The 26867-nt window shown below is 42.2% G+C and overlaps 1 protein-coding gene across 2 annotated transcripts in view; it reads left to right on the top strand.

Moving 5' to 3' along the window:
- LOC127054183 (E3 ubiquitin-protein ligase MARCHF8) overlaps positions 1-26867 on the top strand; it is a 218141-nt gene that overhangs the window by 9375 nt on the left and 181899 nt on the right. For both annotated transcript variants that reach the window (XM_050960173.1, XM_050960174.1), the window contains one exon: positions 21399-21583. In XM_050960173.1, the coding sequence (XP_050816130.1) occupies positions 21482-21583 (102 nt within the window). In that variant the 5' untranslated portion in view covers positions 21399-21481. Of the gene's footprint in view, positions 1-21398; positions 21584-26867 lie in introns of those variants that run through there.

The raw sequence follows: 26867 nt of genomic DNA, 5'->3' as shown, positions 1-26867 counted from the left end.
CATCTCTGGAGTGAAGCATGCCAGCTGTCTTAACCATGCACAGCAAAAGTAACTGGTAGTCATTTTACTGGGAACTTTTATTTTGGTTCTGTAACACCAGACAATCAAGTTGTTGATTATCAGTTTTAAATCAATATTTTCTCATTTAAAATAAAAGGTTAATCAGTTTTTTAAACTTTATTTCCACATTGCTTCTGTCAGTCTAGTCCAGGTAGGAATTTATACTGTGCACAGCATTGCATGTCTATGCTAATTTTTAACAGGTTGTTCTGCTGTAAGAATGAGTGTATGTGGTATTGTTTGCTGCCCTACAAAAGTGCATTACCTGAGCACTTCAGGCATGGGTCCCAGGGAGTGTATTTTTCTTCTGCAGTCTTGAATGCTATCTTTCTAAAAGTTCTAGCAGACACACAGGAGATTTTCAAGGGACATTTTCCCCACAGTAAACAGAATTTTGGTTTTAAAAAAAGGTTTTAGAGCATTTCTCTCTCCTGTAAAATCAAATGATTTCTTAAAATGTGTTGGTCATACCCTCACAAATATTTCCAGTTTTCATAATATTATGATCACTTGATCCAGGATGCTTCCTATCTTGGGAGTTATTTAGCACTTGGCTCACCTCACTGGCTTTTGTCCAGACTAATTTAAAGCAAACTGCATTTATTAAGGGAGGAGGCAGAGAGGCTATCTCTAAAAGTAATAGCTTTTCAAAATGTGTTATTCCAGTCCATGTCCTGATCCTGGATCCTTTCCAGATTTTGCCTGTCTGTAAAATTTCCCATTAATCTTCCTTAACTGCCCATGCACAGTAGCACCAAAAATCCACTCCACCACTGGAGCTTTCTTTCTGTCACAGCCTTCTTTCTGCACCTGGTTGGCTGACAAAATATTGCTCTCTCATGGACTACTGTGAGGGGTAGTGGGAAGTTATCCTGGTACCAGCTGATGTGTGTCTAACTTCAGAAAGGTCTTTACTTCAGGGTCTGACTTGCTTAAAAACTATCAGGCACCTAAGCAGTAGGGAAATGGAGTTCTCTAGATTTTGGTGATATAGCATGTGAATGATTTTTGATGGACTTGGACCCAAAGTATGTAAGAGTGTGTGGGTGGGTGTACACATAGGTACATAAGCACTCTCACAGTTCTGTGGTATTTCTCTAAATCCCTGATATATTTGTATTGGTGTATGTGATTGGTATTGTTAATGTTATGGCTGAAATTTAAGGAAACTTATTTATTATTACCTCTGTACAAAGGCCTAGGCTGTTAGATGGGTTTTCTGTGAGCTCTGAGAACTATTTGTTTGCTGAGTTGTACTGTATTTTGAAACCCTAAGTAGCTGAAGTCCAGCAGGGATCAGCCATATAACTCACTGTGAAGTATGAGTTGCTGCAGAGAGGCTACGAATTAAACTAAAAAGGGTGAGAGGTGAGAAGAATGTAAGTGAACACAGGCCTTTCTTGGAAATGTATGAGGGTGTTAACTAAAATGTATACATAGCCACATATTAGTTTCATTGTCGCAGGCAGTGGTTATTTTAGGCACAGTGGAGATGAATAGCTTCATTGTAGATTTGAGTAAGGAATGTATTGTCTATGAGTCTCAGTCATGTCAGTTTCTTATTTTCTTGTAGCATAGAAGTACAGTTGTAGAGAGTAAGGAGAAAAGTACATGAATGTTTCCCCTCTCTTACTTGGAGGAATAACTGAGTAATGAAAGGAAATGTATTTGTGCTGAGGTGTCAGTACGTAGTCACTGTTGGTACATGGTGGTGTCAGCATTCATTTCTGGGACTGGCCTGAGGAAAACATTGGCTGTTTGTTCTAGATCTCTGTGTGGTTGGGTGCCTGGTATTAAAAAATACAGCAGGAGCACTTGAGAGAAGAAGAAATCATACAGGTTTTGTTTATCTTTCTTTCTTACTACACAGGCTTCAAATCAGGCTGCTGTTTGTTGGGACTATCTATGATATGGAGCTCTAGGGAAATAATTTTATTCATAGCACCATTGGAAACTGAACTCTGGATGAAAGCTTTATAGAGATTGAAGAATAATAATAGCACGATACAGGGATTATTAAACTCCTCGTAGCACAGACCACATCTTAACAGTGGTATTCACAAGAGACATCACCTCTCTCTTCATCAATCACATGTGCTCCCTATTCAGCTACAGCAATTACTTACATGGCCATGGATGGTATTAGGAAGCACTTAAGATATGGGTAGGTATTTTTCACTATTTGTATTACAGTACCATACTGGAGGCCCCAAACAAGATTAGGGCTTCATTGTGCTATGTGCTGTACATACATAGAATTGCAGGACTGGAAGGGACCTCGAGAGGTCATCTAGTCCAGTCCCCTGCACTCATGGTGGGAGTAAGTAGCATCTAGACCATCCCTGACTGTGTTTGTCTAACCTGCTCTTAAAAATCCCCAATGATGGAGATTCTACAACCTCCCTAGGCAATTTATTCCAGTGCTTAATTACCCAGACAGTTAGGAAGTTTTTCCTAGTATCCAACCGAAATTGCCTTTGCTGTGTTTTAAGCCCATTACTTCTTGTCTTATCCTCAGAGGTTAAGCAAAACAATTATTCTCTCTCTTCTTTGTAGCAACCTATTATGTACTTAAAAACTATCATCATGTCCCCCTCTCTCTCTCCTTCTCATCTCTACTAAACAAACCCAGTTTTTTTCAATCTTCCCTCATAGGTCATATTTTCTAGGCCTTTAATCATTTTTGTTGCTCTTCTCTGGACTTTCTCCAGTTTGTCCACATCTTGTCTGAAATGTGGCGCTTAGAATTGGACACAATACTCCAGTTGAGACCTAATCAGCGCAGAGTAGAGTGGGAGAATTACTTCTCTTCTTTTGCTTACAACACTCCTGCTAATACATCCCAGAATTAGGTTTGATTTTTTTTTTTAAAACAGTGTTACTCTGTTAACTCATATTTAGCTTGTGAACCACTAAGACCCCCAGATTCCTTTCCACAGTACTCCTTCCTAGGCAGTCATTTCTCATTTTGTTTGTCTGCAGCTTTTCGTTCCTTCCTAAGTGGCGTACTTTGCATTTGTCCTTATTGAATTTCATCCTATTTACTTCAGACCATTTCTCCAGTTTGTTCAGATCATTTTTAATTTTAATCCTATCCTCCAAAATGCTTTCAACCCCCTCCCCCAAGCTTGGTATTGTCTGCAAACTTTATAAGTGTACTCTTTATGCCATTATCTAAATAATTGATGAAGATATTTAACAGATCCAGACCCAGAACTGATCCGTGCGGCACCCCACTCGACATGCCCTTCCAGCTTGACTGTGAATCACTGATAACTACTCTCTGGGAGTGATTTTCCAATCAGTTATGCACCCACCTTATAGTAGCTCCATCTCGATTGTGTTTCCCTAATTTGTTTATGAGAAGATCATGTGACACAGCCTAAAAAACCTTACTAAAGTAAAGTTATATCATATCTACCACTTCCACCTTATCCTCAAGGCTTGTTACCCTGCCAAACAAAGCTATTAAGTTGGTTTGACTCGATTTTGTTCTGGAATAATCCATGCTGACTGTTACTTATCACCTTATTATCTTCTAGGTGTCTGCAAATTGATTGCTTAATTATTTGTTTCGTTATCTTTCGGGATACTGAAGTTAAACTGACTGGTCTGTAATTCCTCAGGTTGTCCTTATTCCCCTTTTTATAGATTGGCACAATATTTGTCCTTTACCAGTCTTCTGGAATCTCACCCATCTTCCATTACGTTTAGAATATAGTTGCTAATGGCTCAGATATCTCCTCAGTAAGCTCTTGGAGTATTCTAGGATGCATTTCATCAGGCCCTTGTGACTTGAAGACATTTAACTTGTCTAAGTAATTTTAACTTATTCTTTCCCTGTTATAGCCTCTGATTCTACTTCATTTACACTGGCGTTCATTATCTTAGAGGTCTAATCACTACTAATCTTTCTGATGAAAACCAAAACAAAAAAGTTATTTAACACTTAAGCCATTTTCTGTTATGAGTAAAGAGACGATAGTAAGAAACAATCTCTGCCCTGAAGAGATTACATTATAAAATAGACAAGATAGGCCAGGGACTAAAGCACAGCGAGATCACGTGATCTGCCCTATCTAACCACAACCAGCTCACATTTTATACCAGACTGTCTGTCTATAATGAGTTCTAAGTGGGTTTTAAAACATGTTAATTATCATGTCTTAGTTGTGCTTCATAGGTCCTATGCAACTGAGCATTTCCAATTCCATTCACAAGAATCTCTGCTCTAATGATCACCCTGCCCTTCTCATGTTGCAAAACAAATGGGGTTGTTCCTGTTAGATCCCAAGTAGATGGGTGGGAGGTCCTGGGTAGCGTCTCAGGGGGGTAAAAGTTAAGAATTACAACACTAGAGAACAAAAGAACAAACCATGTACAGCACTCACCATTCAAATGACCTTCACCAACAGTTACCACCACTTCATGATATGTGCCACGCTGTGCTATTTCCAGGGGTGAAAGTAATACATTCTTATTGGTACAGGGGCAGGCTCTGGCCCCCGGAAGGGATGGGGCATCAGGCAGAAGGGATGTGGCTGTGGGGAGTCAGCCTTCCCCAGCAAACCCATCTGTGCTGCCTAGTCCTTCCGTCCAGGGCTCTGGTGGCGATTTAAAGGGGCCTGGGGCTCCGGCCACCACTAGGGTGGCAGCAGCCGGGAGCCCTGGGCCCTTTTAAATCACCAGCCCCAGGGAAGGGGCAACAACACTAAAGCACTGTGGCAGTACTTTAACGTCATTGCCTCTTTTGCCTCCCCCGTCGGCCGCCCTGCCTGTAGGGTCTGTACCGGCAGGGCTGCCAAGGGGGACGGGGGGCAGGGCAGCAACATTAAAGCGTGGCAGCTCTTTAATGTTGCTCCCCCTTCACCCTGCCCACCCCCCTCCCCATCAGTATTTCCCTGTACTTAAACTAGGAAGTAACTGTGACCTCAGGGATTGTGGTGTGTTAACTTCTGGTAAATGTCAATTTATAAATGGAAACCCCTGCAAATCCATCTGTACAAGGATGTCAAGTTTCTTTAAAAAGGTAGATAAGAATCAGCCCAGTTTACAGATGGGGAAATTGAAGCACAAAGAGCAACTTGCCCAGAGTCACACAGTATGTTTGTGGTAGATGCAGGAATAGAATCCAGGAGTCCTGATGCCCTTTCCCCTTTTGCTGTATATTTGAACCTTTTGAAACGACTTGACTCAGACTTGTCCAGTTGTCATATTATATCAGTTCAAAGAATGTAATTTGTAGTTTGTCACATGAATTTAAAGGCTTATTGTTGTGATAACAAAATCTAGAATTTCTTTAGATTTACAAAAATGTAGGTAGCAATCTAAACGTGTAGAAAGGTGCCTTTAAGCTGTAATAGGTTGTGTGTTTAAATCAGTTTTTTGCATGGATTTACCTCAGACATGTAATTTTGGAAATTTCCTGTTTCCGTGGAGATGGGGAGACACAGAATTTCATGCTTCTCAAAAGTAGGCTATAAAATTGTTCAAACAATGGCATATTCTCCTTACCCCTGCTTTGGGGAAATATTTGAACAATTGTGAAGAAGGTTGCTTAGGCTCCTGTTGTTTGTAAGTAGCTTTAACAAATATTATCGCCTGTTTTAATAAAAATAAGTGATGTAGCTGAGTTTTCCTAAAAAAACATCATTGTTAATTGTGTACAATACAGAATGTGAGCCGTGAGGGCATTAAGACAATAATGAGATTGTTTTGTCTTGTCAGTATCTTCTGTTATAAACATTTACGCTGTGTTTAAAAAACACAAACTTTCAGTTTTCCCTGTAAATGGATGCATTTGTTTAAAAATTCTTCATTAGTTCTGTAAGATCAGTGCACAGCAAAGACCCAGAGCTATTTTCCTCTAGGTTACACAATTTTTCATGTAACTCTTCACAGATTATGGTGGAGGAGGGGAAATAAATTAAAACTATACGTAGACATTGCTGTGCTGTATCATGTGACCTCCTATGTCAAGTTAGAAGTTTGCATGCAAATTTCCTTTACTAGTCCGTAAGTATTACTGGCAAGGGACATTTCCACCTTGAATCATTTGATTAAAGAAAATTGTATTTAAAGTTGCAGAGTCTTTTCGCAAGGTGACAGTTTTGATCATTTGGAAGGGAAATGAGCACTTTTGGTTTAGATGTTCTGAGGTCCTTTTCACTGTAGTGAAGTCTCTAAAAGTTCTCTTTCCCAACCTTTGTTTCTGTTCCTGAAAGAAGAAATATTATTCAGTTGGACTGTGACAACCTGTAGGGGAATCATCATCTCTCTTTGCATGTGTGCTCTCTCTCTCTCTCTCTCTCTCTCTGCCCAACCCTCCACCTCCCTGAATGACTGAGCGATTGCACTCCCGCAGTGTGTATTGACCCAGTTCCTGTTTCTCCTTTGCAGCCCTGCATTTATTTGGTTTGGTTTTACTCAGCCACAGTCAGAGTGCTTTGATCAACCTCTCCCATCCTGGGCCTTTCCTTCATTATGACTTGGAATGATGTTTCATGTCACTTCCCACAAACTCTCATCCGCCTCCCTTTCCCCCAAGTCAGTGCCAGCCAGGAGGACCTGCTTGAGAACAATGTCAGAGGCTTCCCACCCCATCAGGCCTGGATGCTTGAGCCCCTAATTCCCATTGCCCCTGTGTGGCAGTGACGGGCACTAGCTTGTCCTATTGATCTTTTATGTATTATTTGTGAGCCAAGGCTCAAGAATAGCCTAGTATTTCTTGTTAAACTAAACAGAAAGCTGTTAATAGAACACAGGTTATATAGCAGCATGTTGATCCTGAGCAGCTTGAAATGAGTGATATGGAATTCAAGCAAATGGAGATATAATTAATGGCAATCAGCATAGCTTCATGGAAACTAGGCCTTGTCAATCAAACTTCATATCATTTTATGACCAGGTTAAAAGTTTGCTTGATTAAAGTAACTGTGTTGGCATAATAGACTTCTGCAAGAGTTAGCATTGCACAACAATCTGATTAAAGAGTTGGCACTATATAGAATCAATATGGCACATTAAATGGAATATAAATTGGCTGATTGATCTCCAGCTGTACCTGGAGCTGTTAGTGGAGTCCCACAGGAAACAGTTCTCTGCCTAATATCATTCAATATTTTTACCAACGATCTGGAAGAAAATATGAAATTGTTGCTGATGAAGTTTGCAGATTGTACGGACTGGTAGCGTGGTAAATAATGACATGGTCATTAGTGAGTAGGGTTACCATATTTGAACTTTCAAAAAAGAGGACACTCCATGGGAGGGGGTAGCCCCACCCCCTATCCACTCCCTCCCACTTCCTGCCCCCTGACTGCCCCCCACCGAACCCCCAACCCATCTACCCCACCTCCCCACTCCTTGTCCTCTGATCGCCCCCTCCGGGACCCCTGCCCCTAACTGCCCCCCAGGACCTCACCCCCTATCTAAGCCTCCCCTCTCCTTGTCCCTGACTGGCCCCTCCTGAGACCCCCGCTACTTCCCCCCTAGAACCTGTCCCAACTCCTATCCATACTCCCACCCCCTGACAGCCCCCCTCAAGAAACCCCCGACCCATCCAACCCGCCCTGCTTCCTGTCTCCTGACTGCCCCGCCCCCTGACAATTCCTCCTCCAGAACCCCTCACCCATCCAACCCCCCCACTCCCTGTCCCCTGACTGCCCCTGGGGACCCCCTGCCCCTTCTCCAACCCCACAGCCCCCTTACCGTGCAGCTCAGACCAGCCTGTCTGGCTCCATGCAGAGCCAGACATGCTGTCGCAGGCACACTGCTGCGCTCGGCCGCAGAGTGCACAGCCCTGGTCCCCCAGAGTGCTGCTGGCATGGCACGCTGAGGCTGCGGGGGAAGGGGGAGCAGGGGAGGGGCTCAGGCTGCTGGAGACCCCGATACGAGCAGCTCAATCTGGCCCGGCCACTCTGGTAGCCGCACCAGATCCCACATCTTTTAGATTTTTACAAAGTCCTCCTGGACGGCAATTTAAAACCCCCAAATCTGGACATTTCCAGATGTATGGTAACCCTATTGGTGGGGTGGTATATAATGACAGGTCACTGATCCAGATAAGTCTGGATTGTTTGGTAAACTGGGTGCAATAAAACATGTTTTTACAAATGCGAGGTCATACATCCAGGAGCAAAGAACATAGGCGATACATACAGGATGGAGAACTGTATCCTGGAAAGTAGCGAGTCCGAAAGGGGCTTTGGAGGGTCATGGTAGATAACCATCTGAACGTGAGGTCCCAATGCAGTGCTGTGGCTAGGAGGGCTAATATGATCCTTGAATATACTATAAACAAAGGGCTATCAAGTAGGGGTTAGTTCTGTATTTAGCAATAATGAGACCACTGCTGGCGTACAGTGTCCCACTCTGGTTTCAACACTTTCAAAACGATGTTGAAAAATTGGAAAGGATTCAGAGAGCTACAAGATGAATTGAGTCTGGATGATACTGAAGGCAAGTTGAACTGACTACAGAACTCTCATTAGTTTCATCAGGGCTGGACAATCTGTATGTGCATGAGCAGAGGTCTGAGCCTTTGGTAGTGGGTGTCTCACAGGGAAAATAGAATGTAGGGGGAGGAGGATTGGGTTACTGGGATTACTGCTACCCTGACCCCCAACTTTAAAACTTTACATTATTTGTTGTGAATCCTTCTTTGGCAATATATTTATTACAAAAGACAGTAGACTTCAGTAATCTGTGGCAGCGGAACTTGTGGGGGAGGAGAGAGGACACTAATGCCTCGCCAATGGAAATTCTGATGTGGGGATGGATTTAGGTTTTCCTTCCCCACTGTTCTCATGGAGGCGAGAGCAGGATCCGGCTATGTTCCCAGCCGCACACATACACAGCAGATGGAGACGAGTGGAAGCTGGAGTGGCTGTTGTGGCACATTAAATCAGACCAGTTGTTGGGAAGCTGGTAGGACTCCCCAGTCTCTCCTTCCATCCACCTTGGGTCCTGATGGAGATACCTTGCCCAGGGAGGGGCAGGAACACATACACCAGCTGACTGGGGGGTGAAGGATGGGACAGGCACTGCCACCTGGGAGCACCAGCCACCCAAGAACTGCTATAGGAACGGCAGTTGAAACTACCAGGGTGCTCCATCCCAGCCTGGAGCCAGCTGCCTACCTCCCATGTTCAGCAGCTCCCCTTGCTCCCTCTCTTATTCATCAGTTCCACACCCCACCCCACCTCACTCCACTCCACCCCATCCCCTTTCACAAGTTAATTCCTTTCTTTCCCTTAAACAATAAGTTAACAGGTAGTAGTAAAAAAGGATAATCTACAGTGGTCACCATTAAAATCTTTCCTATTGTGCCTTTGTAGGTAGATAACATTATACCACAATATTCACAATATCCCCTGTAATTGGAATAGGGAAAAGAATGAATGCTGCAGTTACATTAATTATTTGTAAAGGCATTATTTAGTGAAGACCGCTATAATCATCTGGTTTAAAAGACAGCTTCTCTAAAGTGTATGGACCATGCCTGCTCCCAGCTCTTGCATGCAGCCTCTTGATTTCAGTGGCAGGATTTGTCTCTGGAAATTGTTGTCCCTAGTCAACTGTAATCCACCCTGTTGAGCTTGCATGACATGTATAGTTGGTTGATTTACATTCACTGGATAAACTGTGAAGTGTTTATTTTACAATAACATCTAAAAATGTTCTTGTGAAAGTGCATCAAAATAACTTGGAGGTATTTTGTTTAAATCTACAAAGTTTAGTGCTGAGGTTTTAGTAGCTATTCTGAAGCTTGTTTTACCAAAACATTGCTGATCGTGTGTGTGTGTGTGTGTGTGTGTGTGTGTATTTATATATAAATATATATTTATGTGTGTATATATTTATATATAAAAATATGAAAGTGATAGTCTGCCCTTCTCTACTGCCTTTCATTTGATAATCAGCATGCACGCTCATCAAGCTTTACTCTTTCCTAGTTAAACAAGGAAGGGATACACAGCGAATCACATCACCCACAACCACTGAACTGCAGCCACCTGTTTGGTGGACCATGGTAGCCATTAAACAGTGTAGAGCACCACTACACAACAGATTAGGCCATGCAATGAAGGAGAAAACAATCTCTGTTTGTGGGGATGGGGTGCAGTGAGGTCAAGGGTAATTACTTGGGTTAGAAATTGGTTAGGTCATGATTACGTGTAGTGAGGACATTGAGTTTTAAATTTCACCCCCTTCTGAGTCAGTACTGAACCAATGTCCCAGTGCGAGGTTAGGAAGAATGGCACTTCCCAGAGTAGCTGGGTGTTTCTTGGTGGAACATATCAAATACTGATAGGGCCTACCCTGCTTAACTCAAGAGCAGCCAGAACCGGAGCTCAGAGTGATCTGTCTGGAGCCTTGTTTTGTGCAGTAACATTACACCCTGTTCAGAGCAACACTTAGAACGAATTTTGCATGATTCATATATCAGAGTCACTTATTCAGGAGCATCTCATGGCACTGACCAAGGCCATGGCTACACTGGTGCTTTACAGCGCTGCAACTTTCGCGCTCAAGGGTGTGAAAAAAACACCCCCCTGAGTGCTGCAAGATACAACGCTGTTAAAGCCTCAGTGTAAACAGTGCCGCAGCGCTGGGAGTGCGGCTCCCAGCGCGGCAAGCTACACACGTAGAGGATGTGGAGTACGCGCAGCGCTGGGAGAGTTCTGCAACCACACTCGCACTTCAAAGCGCTGCCAAGTTTCAAGTGTAGTCATACCTGAGGCTTTACAGCACTGTATCTTGCAGCGCTCAGGAGGGTGTTCTTTTCACACGCCTGAGCTCGAAAGTTGCAGTGCTGTAAAGCGCCAGTGTAGCCATGGCCCAAGTAAGTTTTTGGTGAAAAGTGGAGATGCAGTGATGGGTGTCCAGGTGATAGAGCAAGCAGTGCCCTTTGAAGATGGATTCCAAAATCATGTGGAGCAAGTAGAGAGCTGCTGACTGGCATAAAAAACAAAATGTATGTGTGGGTGTCGGAACATTATTCTGTCTAAGACCCACTCGGAGTGTCTGTTAGAAATTCCTGATACAGCAAGGTCTGCTGAGAATGGAATTTCAACTTTACCTCTGAATTTCCTCTTGCTTGTGAGTTAGACTGTACCAGGCTATTTTTGAGAGAACATTTTTAGTATTAATAAAAGCTGTCCTATAAATAAGTACAGAGGGACATCTGGAAATGTGTATTATCCCAGCAGAGTACAATTATCTTGAGTGAACTGATATTCATTGAGGTAGAGAGTGTCTTTGTATGTGGGGTGAGGAGGGGCAGTACTTAGTTAGTACATTGTGGGTGCCACAGGAATCTCAATAATGATCACTGCTCTGTTTATTATATAGTACAGTTGCAATTAGTGACTTTATAAAACAAACAATGTGTAAACCTAAGGGACCATAATGCCCCCTTTATTTCTTTGTTATTAGAACTCTGAACAACTGATTTGATGGGGACTGTTGTTTAAGCAAACACAGAGCCTGATTCTATGAGGTTGAATTCAGGTGGAGCTGAGTGCTCCGAGATTTGGGCCTATAGTTTAACAATGCTGTAGCACAAACTGGTAAGCAGTATTTGTTTTCTAACAAACTGTTCTGTCTAATACAATCATACTCCAGCTTTGAATAGAATCATTTAGGTTGGCAGACATCTCTGGTGAGTTTTCTAGTGTCTCAGTATCTACTATATATATTTATCTCTGACATGTAGTCCATACCCATATGATAGTGGCAGAGTTGACTTCACTGTTCCTAACTGCTCCTTAAAATTGTTTGAAGAAAAACTTTAGCACTCTTGTGAAGAAACTTTTTTATGTTTAGGCTAGTAGCAAGTGACAAAAAGGGGAAATGAGGAGAAAAATTAATATCAACAAGCTGCAAAGTTTCGACTGATCTAGTACAGTATGAAGGTATGTACTCTGTTTAAAATGGTGTAAATCCAGATTAACGCCACAAACTTCAGTTGCACTACTCCAGATTAGCACAACAGAATCTGGATCACTCAGCTCTTGGCCCTTTACAGTAAATAGAAACACCACCGTAGGCAGAGTGAAGTAGGGAGAGAGAGAAGTTTTTTCTTTTTTTCCTAATTTTTAACTTCTGGAATAGAAAATAGATTTATTTTTCATGTTTGTGACTGGATGATGAGCCCCTGAGCTTTGATAATAAGCTTTTAACTGTGCTGCTAATGAAATACTGATTAAGCTACAATAAAACAAAATAAAATGTAGATGCAAGAGCCTCTTTTTGAGAATGCACATCTGTTCTCTCCAGAAAAGGTTATTTAAGCTACATTAGTGCGGGAGGAGTTCTGAGAAGCTCAAAACAAATAAAATGTGCAAACTGGTACAAGAACTAACTAGTAGGGTTTGGTATGGCAGCGTAAGTTGCATTTGTAGCCTATAGAAAGTAGGCAAATATCTTATTCAGTTGAAACTGCAAAGTAGGTAAACAAAGTAACAACCCAAGAAGGAATATGGCCAGGTCACTCTGTTCCCTTGGAAAATGTCAGGGGACTCCAAACACTCACAAGTGCTCAAGATTTCACATCAATACCTTCACTAGAACAGTGCTACCGAACACTATGTTGACAGATTGATTCAATTCTGACTGAGAGGGAGGGATGCCAGTTGCTGAATCCTTCACCTATTTCTTTAGCAGGCTGAGGGCTCACTGGGGGTCTCCCATCCAAGTATTGACCAGGGTTCGTCCTGCTTAACAAGTGAAATTTGGCAAGATCACTGCCCATGGCGATGTTGCTGAATGCATTTGAAGGACACTGTCACCTAAAATAAAATAAATCCTATATCTTTCCTTTTGTTATGCAACATTAAATTATTCAAACAGGTTTTTAAAAAGTCTAACTTACTTCCCACAATTTATGTTGTTGTTCTTTTTAAATGAAATTTGACTAGTTTCAAGTCACATTCATTCTCGCATTTTCATGCATGAACACAGTGCTGTGATAATCAGATTGCAAACACTGCAAGAGAATGTTCATTTGTTGGAAATAATCCCATAAGAATTGCCATACCAGTTCAGACCGGTGGTCCATCTAGTGCAGTATGCTGCACCAATGGTAGCCAATGCTAGATGTGTTGAAGGAAGGTGCAACAAACCCTGCAGTAGGCAATTATGAAATAAACTCTGCATAGGAGAAATTTCTTCCTAATCCCTGACAAAATGGGTATTCACCCTGTCATAGATAGTTAAGGGTTAATAGAACAGGAGTACTTCATGTCTCTTTTGCCTGTAAAGGGTTAACAAATTCAGTGAGCCTGGCTGTCACCTGACCAGAGGACCAATCAGGGGACAGGATACTTTCAAATCTTGAAGGAGGGAAGTTTTTGTGTGTGCTGTTGTTTTTGGTGGTTGGTCAGGCTCAGAGGGACCAGACGTGCAACCAGGTTTCTCTCCAATCTCTTTGATACAGTCTCTTATATGTCCAGAATAGTGACTACTAGGTAGATAAGGCGAGTTAGGCTTATGTTTGTTTTCTTTATTTGCAAATCTGTATTTGACTGGAAGGAATTCAAATTTGTATTTTGCTGAAAGGGTTTTAATTTGTACTTGTATACTTAGGCTGGGAGGGTATTCCCTATAGCTGAAAGACCCTATAACATATTCCATCTTAAATTTACAAAGATAATTTTTACTGTTTTTTCTTTCTTTAATTAAAAGCTTTTCTTGATTAAGAACCTGATTGTTTTTTTATTCTGGTGAGACCCCAGGGGACTAGGTCTGGATCCACCAGGGAATTGGTGGGGAGAAAGGAGGGAAGGGGGAGGGAGAGGTTAATTTCTCTCTGTGTTAGGATTATTTTCTCTCTCAGGGAGAGTCAGGGAGGGGGAGAGAGAAGGAGGGCGGAAGGTGCATTTTCCTCTCTGTTTTAAGATTCAAGGAGTTTGAATCACAGTGATCTTCCAGGGTAACCCAGGGAGGGGAAGCCTGGGAGAGGCAACGGTGAGGGAAAGGGTTTACTTTCCTTGTGTTAAGATCCAGAGGGACTGGGTCTTGGGGGTCCTCGGGCAAGGTTTTGGGGGGACCAGAGTGTACCAGGCACTGGAATTCCTGGTTGGTGGCAGCGCTACAAGTACTAAGCTGGTAATTGAGCTTAGAGGAATTCATACTGGTACCCCATCTTTTGGACGCTAAGGGTCAGAGTGGGGAATTATACCATGACACACCCATGAAAGCTTATGCTCCAATACATCTGTTAGTCGATAAGATGCTACGAGACTCTGTTGCTTCCTAATCCCTATTAGTTGGAAGCAGTCATGTCCTGAAACATGGTGGTTTACAGCTCTTACAAAATTAAGGTTTTAAAGTAGTTTTTAATGCTTGCTTTTGTAAAACCTGGCCCTTTATTTTTAATCCTTCTAAACTCTTGACCTCAATTATATGTTGTGACAATGAGTTCCAGAGGCCAGTTGTGCATTGTGTGGAAAAACTTAATTCCAAAGGAAATATTTTTCATTTGAATTCAAGGGAAAAACGGGACTGAAAATATTTCTGTGGACCTTCACTGTAAGAGCAGTTAAAAAATATACATGTGTATTACACCCTCTCCACATTTTGACCAGTGTGCCTTTAAATTGGAAGTATCTATGTAAATCTGCTGACAATGCTACTACAGTGTCAATGCCATCAATGAAAATGTGTTGCGTAGTAGGAGAATGTGGTGATGTGTTGTTTGTAGTATTTAAATTGCCTATTCAGAGAGCTTAGTTTACATTGTACATCTTTGCCTGAAACTGGATCTCATTAGTTAACACACCTCTAGAAAGGAAGCCATTGTCTTTTTGAAGTACTGTACTCACCCAGGCCTGTGAAGGAATTCCTGGCAAAAAGGAACTTGGCCTTCAAACTAGCACTTCACTTCAGATCAACAGGCCTGAAAGTCTATTTAGTTATAAGCTTTTCTTATGGCATACCTCTCAGGTGATTCGTGGAGATAAGTCCATATTGTCCCCATTTTGTAGATGGAGAAACTGGACACGGGGCTTAAAGGCAACCTCACTGCTGCTCCTGCTTCAACTTCCCTCCTTGTTGCATACAGATTGCTAAAGCACGTGTTTCAGAAGCACTGCTAGAAAAGGAGCCAATGTCCCCAACTGCATGCATGTTAGCCAACAGTATTTGAAGCAGGGATTTATTGTGTCCATCTGTGAGGTCCCACAGGTTGTCGAACACTGATGTATGCATTATTATAATAGATTCTCACTCTTGCACCCATGAGTGAAGGCTGCTGTCATTACAAGGTGACTGCATCTACGGTATTCTCTCTTCCCCTAAAATTTCTCCTCATTGCTATCACTAGTGCAGTTCTACCAGTGGTAGCCTAATTGAAGCAGTAATGTAGCTAAGGCTCCAAACGACTGCTGACATTTTAACAACTGTTTTGTCTACCTTGCTCAGAGCAGGTCTTGGTTCCATTGAAATCAATGGCAAAATTCCCATGAACTTTAGTGGAATCAGGATTTCACTCCCAGTGCTGTTGAAACCCTGACAGTTGCTGGCATGCTCTCTAAGTAGCAATTGCACCATTGACTGTTGTAGCTTCGATGGTGGGAATTTTTAGAAGAATAGAATCCAGTGTAGACAAAGCCATAATGGGTACAGCATGGGCAGTGGAAATTCAAGGTTCCTGAGTCACTGCTCTGGCATTGTGCCTCATCCATGATCTGGAGGAATTGCCTCTGGGGTGAGAATTGCAATCCAGTACCCAGGGCCTACTCAGCCCTTGACTTCTCTAATGAGGCTGCCACCAAAGGGGCCACATTGCGCTAGCTGTGATGGTAGGAATTTGGTTTGTTTCATTTTAATATGGACATCCATGCATTTGGATCTGGATTGAGATCACATTTCCCATCAGGTGGTGGTGCCTTTCTACTAGCCTCAGGTGTCTATAGTTTTTGTACGAGTCAATGAATCGCTTCTAGTAAGGTTACCATTTAATTACTGCAGTAGAGCTAGTGATATGTCAGTTTGAGGATGAAATAGTGGCTCCAGCACTGAGCCCTAGGACAATGTATTGTTTGACCCCAGTTTGAGTCATTTGCTATTCCTACGTTTTTCTAGTCATGCCTTTAATCCATGACAAGCTTTTCTCTCTCACACAGCGGCTACTAGGTTTCCTTAGCAGCCGCATGTGGGTGAGACCATATTGCACCCTTTCTGAAAATCTATTTGGATTAGAGCTACTAGTTTAACTCTTTTGAAGAATTCTAACACAAGCCGTCACAGCTGTATTATGTGCCTATGGAGAAGCAGGTCTGGCTTGGTTAGTATAACCTGATAGAAACTAGGTTCTTTTTAACTCTTCTATTGTTCCCAGTGTAGCCGTAAGGCTCAACAGCCTGTAAATTGCAGGCTCTCCCTTAGGCCATGCAGGGCCGGCTTTAGGAAATGTGGGGCCCAATTCGAACAGTTTCGATGGGGCCCCGGCAGGGATGACTATTTAAAAAAAAAAAAAGAAAAAGTAAAAAACCATGTGGGACTTGTACTCACTGGGCGGTGCTCCAAGTCTTCGGCAGCACTTCAGCGGCGAGCCCTTCGCTCGCTCCGGGTGCGTTCAGTGACACTGAAGGACCTGCCGCCGAAGACGCAGAGCAAGTGAAGGACTCACTGCCAAGTGCCGCCAAAGATCCGGACCGCTGCCAGGTGAGTAAAAATTAAAAAGGTGCCTCTAGCCAGGGAAGAGATTCTCACTGGGCGCGGGATCCGATTCGGGGGAATTGGTGGAATTGGCCTAAAGCCAGCCATGTCTACACTTACCGTGGTGGCATGTAGAGAACAGGCACTGCACAAGTAACTGCATGCCGCTAGGAAAGGCAGGCGATGTCCACACTTGTCATTGCAGTGCTGGTGTATCTACACTCTGCAGTGAAAAGCTCTGGCAGCAGTGAGCAGTGGGGGAAAGACCCTGGCAGTGGGGGGAGCTGCCAGAACCATTCCTTGCTTTCCCCATGCTGCTGGAGCCTTTCATTGTGTGGGGGGGAAAGGCTCCAGCAGCTGGACACTACACTGCTAAAAACACCAATGTTGACCTGGGAAGCAGTGCACGTAGAGAGCCCCTGTAGGATGTATATATCCTGGGGGTTCAGGCATGTATGGCACTCTGGTCTACCCACCTACGCCATGCCTCACCATCTACACTGCTGTTTACAGGCATGCTAGCTGGGCAGTATCTACTCTACATGCTGCCTGCCCTGCCTTTAGAGATAGGTACAGCACTGATCCCCCTCTAATCCTCAGCATTCGTGGCATAGGGAGTGCAATTTACTGTACATATTTTCATTTATGCTTCATTTTCCTTTGTGCACTTGGAAAAATACCTTCCACTCTTAGTTTGTTTATTGCAGTTTTGATATTCTTGTCTCAATCCTCCTTTGGTTATTTACTGTCTGGCTTTTATCATCTGGCACCTTTTGGAAAATGAGGCTAAACAGGTTCATGTCGGACACACGGGTATGCGTCACATTTTATTTGTGCTCTGACTTGGATTAACTATTGCTGGTAAGTCCCACATGCACTCACCTTCTCCCCACATCCTCTCCAACAAAGGAAATACCCTGTCTGAAAATGAGAGGAATAAACATAGAGGGTGCTTCTTTTTTTTTCCCCCATGTGCTTGACATCTAAATGCTATACATGTATTACCTTCAGTAGTTCGATATAAGAACGGCCGTACTGGGTCAGACCAAAGGTCCATCTAGCCCAGTATCCTGTCTACCAACAGTGGCCAATGCCAGGTGCCCCAGAGGGAATGACCCTAACAGGCAATGATCAAGTGATCTCTCTCCTGCCATCCATCTCCATCCTCTGACAAACAGAGGCTAGGGACACCATTCCTTACCCATCCTGGCTAATAACCATTTATGGACTTAACCACCATGAATTTATCCAGTTCTCTTTCAAACGCTGTTATAGTCCTAGCCTTCACAACCTCCTCAGGCAAGGAGTTCCACAAGTTGACTGTGCGCTGCGTGAAGAACTTCCTTTTATTTGTTTTAAACCTGCTGCCTATTAATTTCATTTGATGACCTCTAGTTCTTGTATTACGGGAATAAGTAAATAAATTTTCCTTATCCACATTCTCCATGTCACTGATGATTTTATATACCTCTATCATATCCCCCCTTAGTCTCCTCTTTTCCAAGCTAAAGAGTCCTAGCCTCTTTAATCTTTCCTCATATGGGTCCCTCTCCAAAACTCTAATCATTTTAGTTGCCCTTTTCTGAACCTTTTCTAGTGCCAGTATATCTTTTTTGAGATGAGATATACCTTATGATTGCTAGCATTCTTCTATATATGCTGTGGGCCAGATCCTCACACGGATGTATACCTGCTATCTCAATTGACATCAGCCTGGCTCCATATGTGGGCAGGCAGAACAATCCACCAGATAGACCACAAGAAACTTGGATTCCGTTCCTGGCTGTGCCACTGGCTTGTTGTATGACTTTGGTTGAGTCTATTCATTTTCTGTACCTCAGTTTCTCCATCTGTAAAATGAGGATACTGAGACATCAACCCCTTTATATTTTGCCTTGGGATTTACAGCTGAAAAGAGCTATAAAAGTATGCAGCAGTAGTTTTATTACCTTCACTGACCTTGTGAGGGTTAAAGGCAGATCCTGCTCCCATTCTAGTCAGTGGCAAAGCTCCAACTAACTCTAGTGGGAACAGAATTAGTCTTATGCAGAATTAGAAGTCCTTGGAAATCTGGCCTTTCTTTAAAATGTTCAATTAAACATTATTTCATAATATATTTGTACAATATGTGTTAAGCAAAGACACTGCGTACTGGGTTATACCACTTCCATATGGATGAGCTCTATAATATATTAGACCCCCTATCTACACACCTCCATTTTCAGCTGTCACAGAGTTACAAAAAACAAACCCAAAGTTGTATTTTGTCTTTTGTTTCCGTAATATATCGTGATTCATGTAGTCTTATTTAATGCAGCCCCTGTTGCGTTAATTCCTCTTTAATCCTTTCCTTTAAATACCATTGATTGTGCTTAATTTGTTGCAGGGTAGGTTCAAACTAAACACACTGTGACCTGAAGTATTTCTAAAAAAAACTGATTTAATAGAAACTTGCTAATCTAACAATAAGTGTTGCTAATTACTTTTTGCTTTTCAGATCAACACTGCTAATTCGGCAATACATGTTTCTAGAATCCTAAACATGAGGCAAACTATTGCTCTCTTGAATGTCTACTTGTAATACTGATAACTCTTTGTTTTGGTTGAAAGTTAGCCTAGGGAAAGAGGTGCTGTACAAACATACATTCTTAACACAATCGGTTTCTGATTGCTGGCTCAGGGTGGTAGGCACTACTGCAATAAAAATAACAATCATCAGGCTTCATAGTATTTTGTTATTAACTCCTCTTTCAAGAGATTTCTTCCCACTGCTAATGTATGAATATTATTTATACAAATGCCCAGAGAAGTTACAAAGCTCACTTCTGTATCAATGAATCATTTTTTTTCTTTTAATTTGCGGACATGAAAGGTGTTGGATATATAATAAATTTAATTTAAAAATGGCTTTTTGACCAATAAAGATTTTTCATGTTGGTCAGTGTTTTCCAGGAGGGGGAGGTGTTTCCGATGAGAAAACTAAAACTGAAGAAGAGCTCTGTGTAAGCTTCAAAGCTTGTCTCTTCCACCAGTAATAAAAGCTATTACCTCACCTACTTGGTTTTTCTCAGACACTGAAAATGTTTACCAACACCCCACAATTGGTTTTTGAAAACCTATCTAGATAAGTATAAATTTGCAATTTTGTTTGGCTTTTTAATTGGGGGGGGAAAAAGTCTTCATGGGGAAATTTCCAGGAGAATTTTGTTTGTAATTTCCTATGAAAAAGAGTTGGTATGTTTTTTGAGCAGCTCTAGCACAGGAATTTCAGTACAGCCCTGGAAATGAAAATCCTGCTTTCATATCTACACAGCAAGTGCCACACAAGCAGTGACAGTGCAAACTTCCCTTCCCTGTGTGCAGTCCTGATCTGGAGTGACCACCTCAGGTAGTGGAAAGGTAGTTTAGTCTCTATGGGTCATTCCTGTTTTGATCTCTTTGGTAGCAATTATGGTGGTAGTTTTTGAGATGTGGTGCTTTGTCCATTAGGAACTGGACAGAGGCCACCAACTTGCTCGGTTCTATTCTGTATACAGCACTGATCACTATAGTGTCCGAGCGCCTTAATTGCTATTAACAGCTGTATTCATTATAGTTAATTCTGCAAAACAGTTTCAGTGATAACATCTTATTTTCATATTGTGGGCTAAAACTTTGCATGCTTAGGGCTGCTCTGCACTGAAGAGTTACATTAACATAACTACATGTCTCTGGGGTGTGAAAAATCCACAGTTGGAGAGATGCAGTTAAGCTGATTTAACTCCCTTTCTTTGGAGCAATGATTTGAAATTTGGAGAGGGAAATGGGGAATGACTGGGAGCCAGTTGTCTGGGAGGGAAAATACTGAAATCAGCCAAGGAGCTAGGAAGAGGGGTGGGGGGAACTGGGGACTGGCTGGACAAAGAGACTGGGACTAGGAACCTGATGGGGAGGAGAATGGGAGACAGATCTGACAAGGAACAAGGGGTGAAGGGAGAACTGGGACCGCTGAGTAAAGAGACTAGAACAAGGAGCCAGGAAGAGGGGGAGAGTGGGACAAGGAGCCTGACGTGGGATTTAGATTGAATAAGGAGTCTGAGGGAGAAGACTGGGATTGGGAGCCAGAAGGGGGAACTGGGACTGGTTGGGCAAGGAGACCAGGGCTGGCTCCAGGGACGAGCCCAGCAAGCAGCTGCTTGGGGCGGCCAATGGTGAGGGACAGCACGTCCAACTCTTCGGCGCCGGGTCCCTCGGTCCCTCTCGGAGCGAAGAATCGGCCGTCGAATTGCTACCGAAGACTGAAGTGGCGGCAGTAGAGCTCCCGCAGATCGTGATCGTGGCTTTTTTTTTTCTTGCTGCTTGGGGCGGCAAAAACCCTGTAGCTGGCCCTGAAGGAGACTGGACAACATTATTAAGATAGCCAAGTAAATCACTCAAAAATTAGGAAATACCAGATTAAGATTGCCCATGAAAAGCTCCAAAACCCGAGACTGGAATCTCTGTCCTAGGTGTGAATGTGTCTGCCTGAGTTTCAATTTCTGATCCAGCCAGTGTGCGAAAGCTTACTTCTGTTTTATTATCCAAAGAACAGATGTGAAGTGTTAGTCTGATTTGTTGTTTAACTTGGATGGTTAAAAAATACATCAGAATAATTTAATTTCAAACAATGCTAATGCTTTTCATTCTTTCTTTAGGTGCAAAGCCTGGCAACGTCACTAAATGAGCCCTGCATCAAAAACTCCTTCCTTTAAATGAGAGGACCAAACAGGACGGTGTGATGAACATGCCACTGCATCAGATCTCTGTCATTCCAGCTCGGGATGTCACCTCTTCCAGAGTATCTAGGAGTAAGACCAAAGAAAAAGAGAGAGAGGAACAGGTAATGTCAGAACCTTGTTTTCATAGGAAACTGTCCCAACCTTTTCTGACTAATAATAACAGTGCTTAATGAAGTTACCACATGGGGCCTGATTCTGCATACCTTCTGCACAGAAATTCCCATTAATATTGTGGGTATTGAGTGCACAAGGAATTCCTGGCCCCTTTGTTACTTCATTGTTGTATTGATCATTTAAACAATAGGCCGCACAAGACTGGGGATCACTGTGGTCTAACGTCAGCAAAATAAAAATTTCAGCCATTCATTCTGCATAAGAATTAAAGACAGCAGGGTGTATTGTGTGCAGGGTGTGATGCTATTATTAGTGAACTTGTAGTGTGATAGCTTCTGCTGCTGTTCATTTTTTGTGCTAAATAGTATGATGGGTATGCAATTAAGTGAGTGTTTTGACTCTTGTGTACTTCATCTTTAAATCTTCATGGGCTCTGCTTTTGGCATTGATTGGCAATCATATTGTAGTCCGCAAAGCATGGACTATCACAGTAGGGAGACACACACCCTAGGTGCTCTCCTGTAGCCTTTACTTTTGTTCTTTTGTTGTTTTCTTCTTGTGATCTGCGGAAAAATAAGATTTAAAGCATCTGTTTTTCTTTGTGCAGAGTGAAACATAACACCAAAAAAGTAGGAGACTGATTGGATTCTAATGACTGAACCACTTGACAATCTTTCTTTTCTAGCATATTATGTGCTTGTGCCATACACGACAATACTGTTTAGTCCATACTGTGCCTCCATCCAAGCCAAAGATTTTATTATGTATCACAATTATAGTCCAAAATGTACTGTATGTTTGCATTTTGGGTCATCTGCGAATTTCAAAGCATTCCTAGGTGTTTTTAAACTTTTCTACTGCCACAAAAAAACAGGTGAAAAAAACATTTATGTAATGGAAATTTTACAGGTTGGGATTAAACGTTCACGAAAGGCCAATTTCTGACCAGATGTAAACTACAAATTGGTTATGTGGGCATAATTTACATAGCAAGGGTCTAGAAGGGCAGGGTTGTAGCAGGAAGAGCATCCAGCAAGAGAGTGTAAGAAAGGATGGAACAAAGAAAGCCGTGCCTGTCGTCTTATGCTCTCGCGCTACAACCTCTCCGCCCCCTTCCATCTCTTTGCTGTATGAATTACATCTACTTAGCCCATAAGTAAATATTAACTATCTAAGTCAGTATGGGTAACTTACCCCATAGTTTGTTGCCTTTGAATTTTGCCCTGCATGCTTAATAACATCTTTAACATTTGGGGGCAACTCTCAGTCGTGGTTGGGTGGCGTGAGTCTACTTTCTGTTTGTAGGTCCAGGCTGGAAGCTAGTCTTGGTTGGTTGTGGAACATCCTCTCCCAGGAGGTGGACTAGAGTCTCACATTTGCTGCCTGTAGCACATGGTATTCCAGTTATAGCTGTAGGTGGTGGTTCTGTGGTATCCTTCATTACAGAATACATTTTCACTCCATTCCTCTTCCATATGGAATCAGCCTATTCCATGTAGTAACATCACACTCTCCAACCTAGAAGATAAGTAGTCAGTGTTTGTTTGCTAGGGCATAAAACAAAGTATGAATTGATGACCCTTCAGTGCAGGTCATACGAATTAGCTGTGATCATGCCTGATGCATACCTGTAGGATCTGTTTATCCTTTTACAGTCCCAGGAGTGCGAGTCCCAGGTCTATTTCTAAACCTGTTTTTCCTCTTTGGCAGCAGGCTCTGCTACTTCCATATTAAGAGAGCTCCTTCTATAAATTTTCCTGATGATATTTAGTCAGAAGGGTTGATTACTTTTTCTTTGACTTATTGGTGAGTTACTATGCCTTGGAACCTTTGTTTAAAAAGAGCATGTGATATTAAAGTTAGACTGGAAAAAAATCTGTTTTCTTTAAAGGATTCCTGTATCCTGCCTTTGGTACTCAAGGTCAAGATGTGGCTTTGTTACTCCAGCTCAGTGCTTGTTTAACTTTCAAAATAAAATAGTAACTTCCTTTGTCATAGGGTGAGTTTTCTGGACTAATGCTTTGGAGTTAGAACTCCATTGGTAGTGGAAAGCAGAGCGAGATCCTTTTGGATCTTTACAGAAGGTTTTTTTGGAACTAGCTAAAGTGTAGTTCCTCTGCATATGTGGATTCAAGGCCTGCAACTGGAGCAGTTAGTGACAAAACTCCCTTTTGCAGCGTTTGTTGAAAGGCTGGTAAAAGGCTTTTGTCCAACATTTCTGCTTTAAATCCTTAGAAGTCAATAATGTGTTTAATTCACATTACTGGGGAGTTGAGTAGATTATGATGCTTGTTAATGTGATTTTCAAGATTTAATTTAATTGAAAACTATTTCACAATAGTCTTTTCTGTTAAACATGAGCTGTTTTTACAGTAAAGACAGGAAAGGCCATAAAGAGATTATTATTCTTATGTTTAACTGAGATGAACTATTAGCTTTAAGGGCTATTAATAAACATCATTAGCGTCTTACTGATCCTTCACTTGGAATAGATTCCTACAGATCTTAGTTGAGGAATGGTTACTACATTGTTCATAAGGTACTATAAAACCTGTATGAAATCAGTAATGGCGAGTAGCTGTTTGAACATATCCAGAATTATTCAGGTATGTAGACATGGGTTGGAGTTTAGTAATTGCAATCTTGCTGCTGAGGTGTGGTTGAGATGTTGCTCTGTTTGTGTTTTCCCTCCTCACTAACTGAAGTGGACTGTTGTTCACCTATTTGTGCCAGTACTTCAAAATGCTGCTATTATAGATGTAGTTCCCCAGGTAATACTCATTTTATTGTTTAAGGATCATTGTTCATTCTGAAAATTCCAACCAAGGTTCTCTTGTTTTCAAAGACAACTTTGACTTAATTTTGGAAAGTGAAGTGGGGTTGGGTCTAGTCAGTACTTGTATGGGAGGCCTCCAAGGAAATCTTGCTGGAAATGGTGTTGCTAACTGAGTGGATAGTAATACTCTGTCTTCTCAGTCTATGTTTGTGTGCCAAGTATGGGGTAAGAGATATTGAACTGTTGGAATCTCATCTTTCGGATGAGATGGGAAACTAAACACCTGAGCAATTGAGGTCTTTAAAGATCCCATTGCACTTAGCACAAAAGCAAAGGTGTAAACCTTCTTTGTGCTGGCCAAATTTCAGCTTCAGTAATTGCATTGTACCTATCTAAATCCCCGTTCCCCTCAGGTCTGAGAACAGGGATTTAGGTAGGTCCTGAACTGATAAGTAACACTGCTGACAGTTGTATGCTGCATTGACGTGTTTGAGATTTTATGACAAATCCCTCCATGTACATTTGAAACAGCCTTCTCTAGGGTGGGATTGCCACTCCAGAGCCCTAGAAACATTGCTCAACAGCAGAGGGTAGAAGATGGTGAATAATAATAATCTATAAAGCATGCTGTGACTCAGTTCCTCTAGATGAAAGGAATGGTGTAATGATGATTATGTGAATTTTTAAGTATACTGTGTAGATCTTGCTAAATATGGCTACAACTACACGGCATACATTTCTTCCTGCTTAGCAGTCTTTTGCCCGTCACAGTTTGAGAAACGCTGTCCCATGGCCTTTTTTCATTTATATCCAGTTATATAGTCTGATTTTAGCTCTCCACCATGTCCTTCTGCAAAGTCAGATTTTAGTTTTTAGAAGAAAAATCAGTAGTAAGACTTTTTCAAGACTATGTTGAACTGGGTCAATTGTTTGTCATGAGAGTTATTTTTTGTCAAAATGTATTTTCAAATTATCTGTGCAGTTTTTAAAAAACTCTAAATCCTTTTCAAGTTGCAAAAACACAATGGGCATTTTTTTTCTTTTGCATACTCTGTTCAAAGTTTGAGCTGAATAGATTGGTTGTGATTGGTCACAACAAATCACATGGTATTGGTTCTGTTTTTATGACTGACTGAACATGCCTCAAGGGGCCAGGTTAGAAAAAAGCTTGTTGGATTTCTTTGGTGAGGGGTTTTGTTTGTTTGGAGTCTCACATGCCACGATTAGGTTCTCCATTGATTCAGATAAGCATCCAGTCTGTAAACCTTTTGAGATTCCCTCATCATTAGTTAGATATGGTATTTAGAGCGTTTCCATGCTTAGATGTGCTAATGTTGGGGCTTCCATGGGGTATTTTTTATTGGTTGGTTTCTTTTCCCTTTTTTTTTTTTTTTAAAAATCTCCTTTTAGACCAAGGATATAGGTCATAATAATCAGTCATATCTGAGTATCCTATGGGATCCTGCTGGGAAGCAGGCTGGCTTATCAAGCAGGCTGCCAAAACCTTAGAAGTAGCTATTATGACCTAAGCCTAAGACTTAAAAATACAGAACCATCCCATGATGATGGTACAATAATAACAGCTCGCTCTTATATAGTGCTTTTAATCAGTACATTGCAAAGTGCTTTAAAAGAAGGTAAGTATGAGTATCCTATGGGGAAACTGAGGAACAAAGGTGAAGTAAGTTGTCCAAGGTTACCCAATATGCCAGTGGCAGAGTTGGGCATAAAACCCAGTATTCTGAGTCCCAGCCCTGTGCTCTATCCACTTGACCACACTGCAGCATAATGTATTCTAAATACCAGTTTTGTTTTAGAATATATTAACTGGAGAGAGAGAGGAAATTGGGCAAATTTGAAGAGTAGTGATTGGACACTGATAGGGTGCTCAGATGCCTGGGCAGCATAGTGGTTAGTACACCCAACTTCTGAGACCTTGTCTCTGTGTCAGGGTGGTAGAGGTGCCTCTTCCTGACCCTAAGATAGGAATCATCTCCTCTCCATCCGTATCTAGACTCTGCCCTTAAGAGGGTATGATAGGAGGAGCCAAGCCCCAGTATCTCTGCTGGGACCCAGCCCATGGCCCTGTGCAGAGCAACCAATAGCAGGGTCCTCCTTGCAATGAGTCTAAGTCTGCTGCCCTGGGCTACTTACTTCCTACCTAAGTCTCTTCAGTTTGGGGCCTGGCCCCTATGGTCCATACAGTCAATCACTTAACGAAAAGAGTCCAAAGGAACAAGGCCCTGCAGGACCTGCTGGTAGTTCTTTGAGTAGTGTCCCTGTGGGTGCTCCGCTTCAAGTTATTTCAGGTGCGCATGCGCTTCTTGAGTCCTGGATCACAGATTTTCCATCAGCAGTGTTTGTTCAGCCTGTGCATGTGCGCTATATGAACAAAGAGTATATAGGGCTGTACAGGCGAATTGCCCGCAGTTCCTTCTGTCTCAAGCCAAGGCAGTAGAGAGATCTAGCATGTCTGCCTTTTGCGTGCCTCAGTG

The sequence above is a fragment of the Gopherus flavomarginatus genome, chromosome 6 (assembly GCF_025201925.1).
Source record: "Gopherus flavomarginatus isolate rGopFla2 chromosome 6, rGopFla2.mat.asm, whole genome shotgun sequence".
Classification (NCBI taxonomy): Eukaryota; Metazoa; Chordata; order Testudines; family Testudinidae; genus Gopherus; species Gopherus flavomarginatus.
This window is presented reverse-complemented; position numbering and strand designations above follow the sequence as displayed.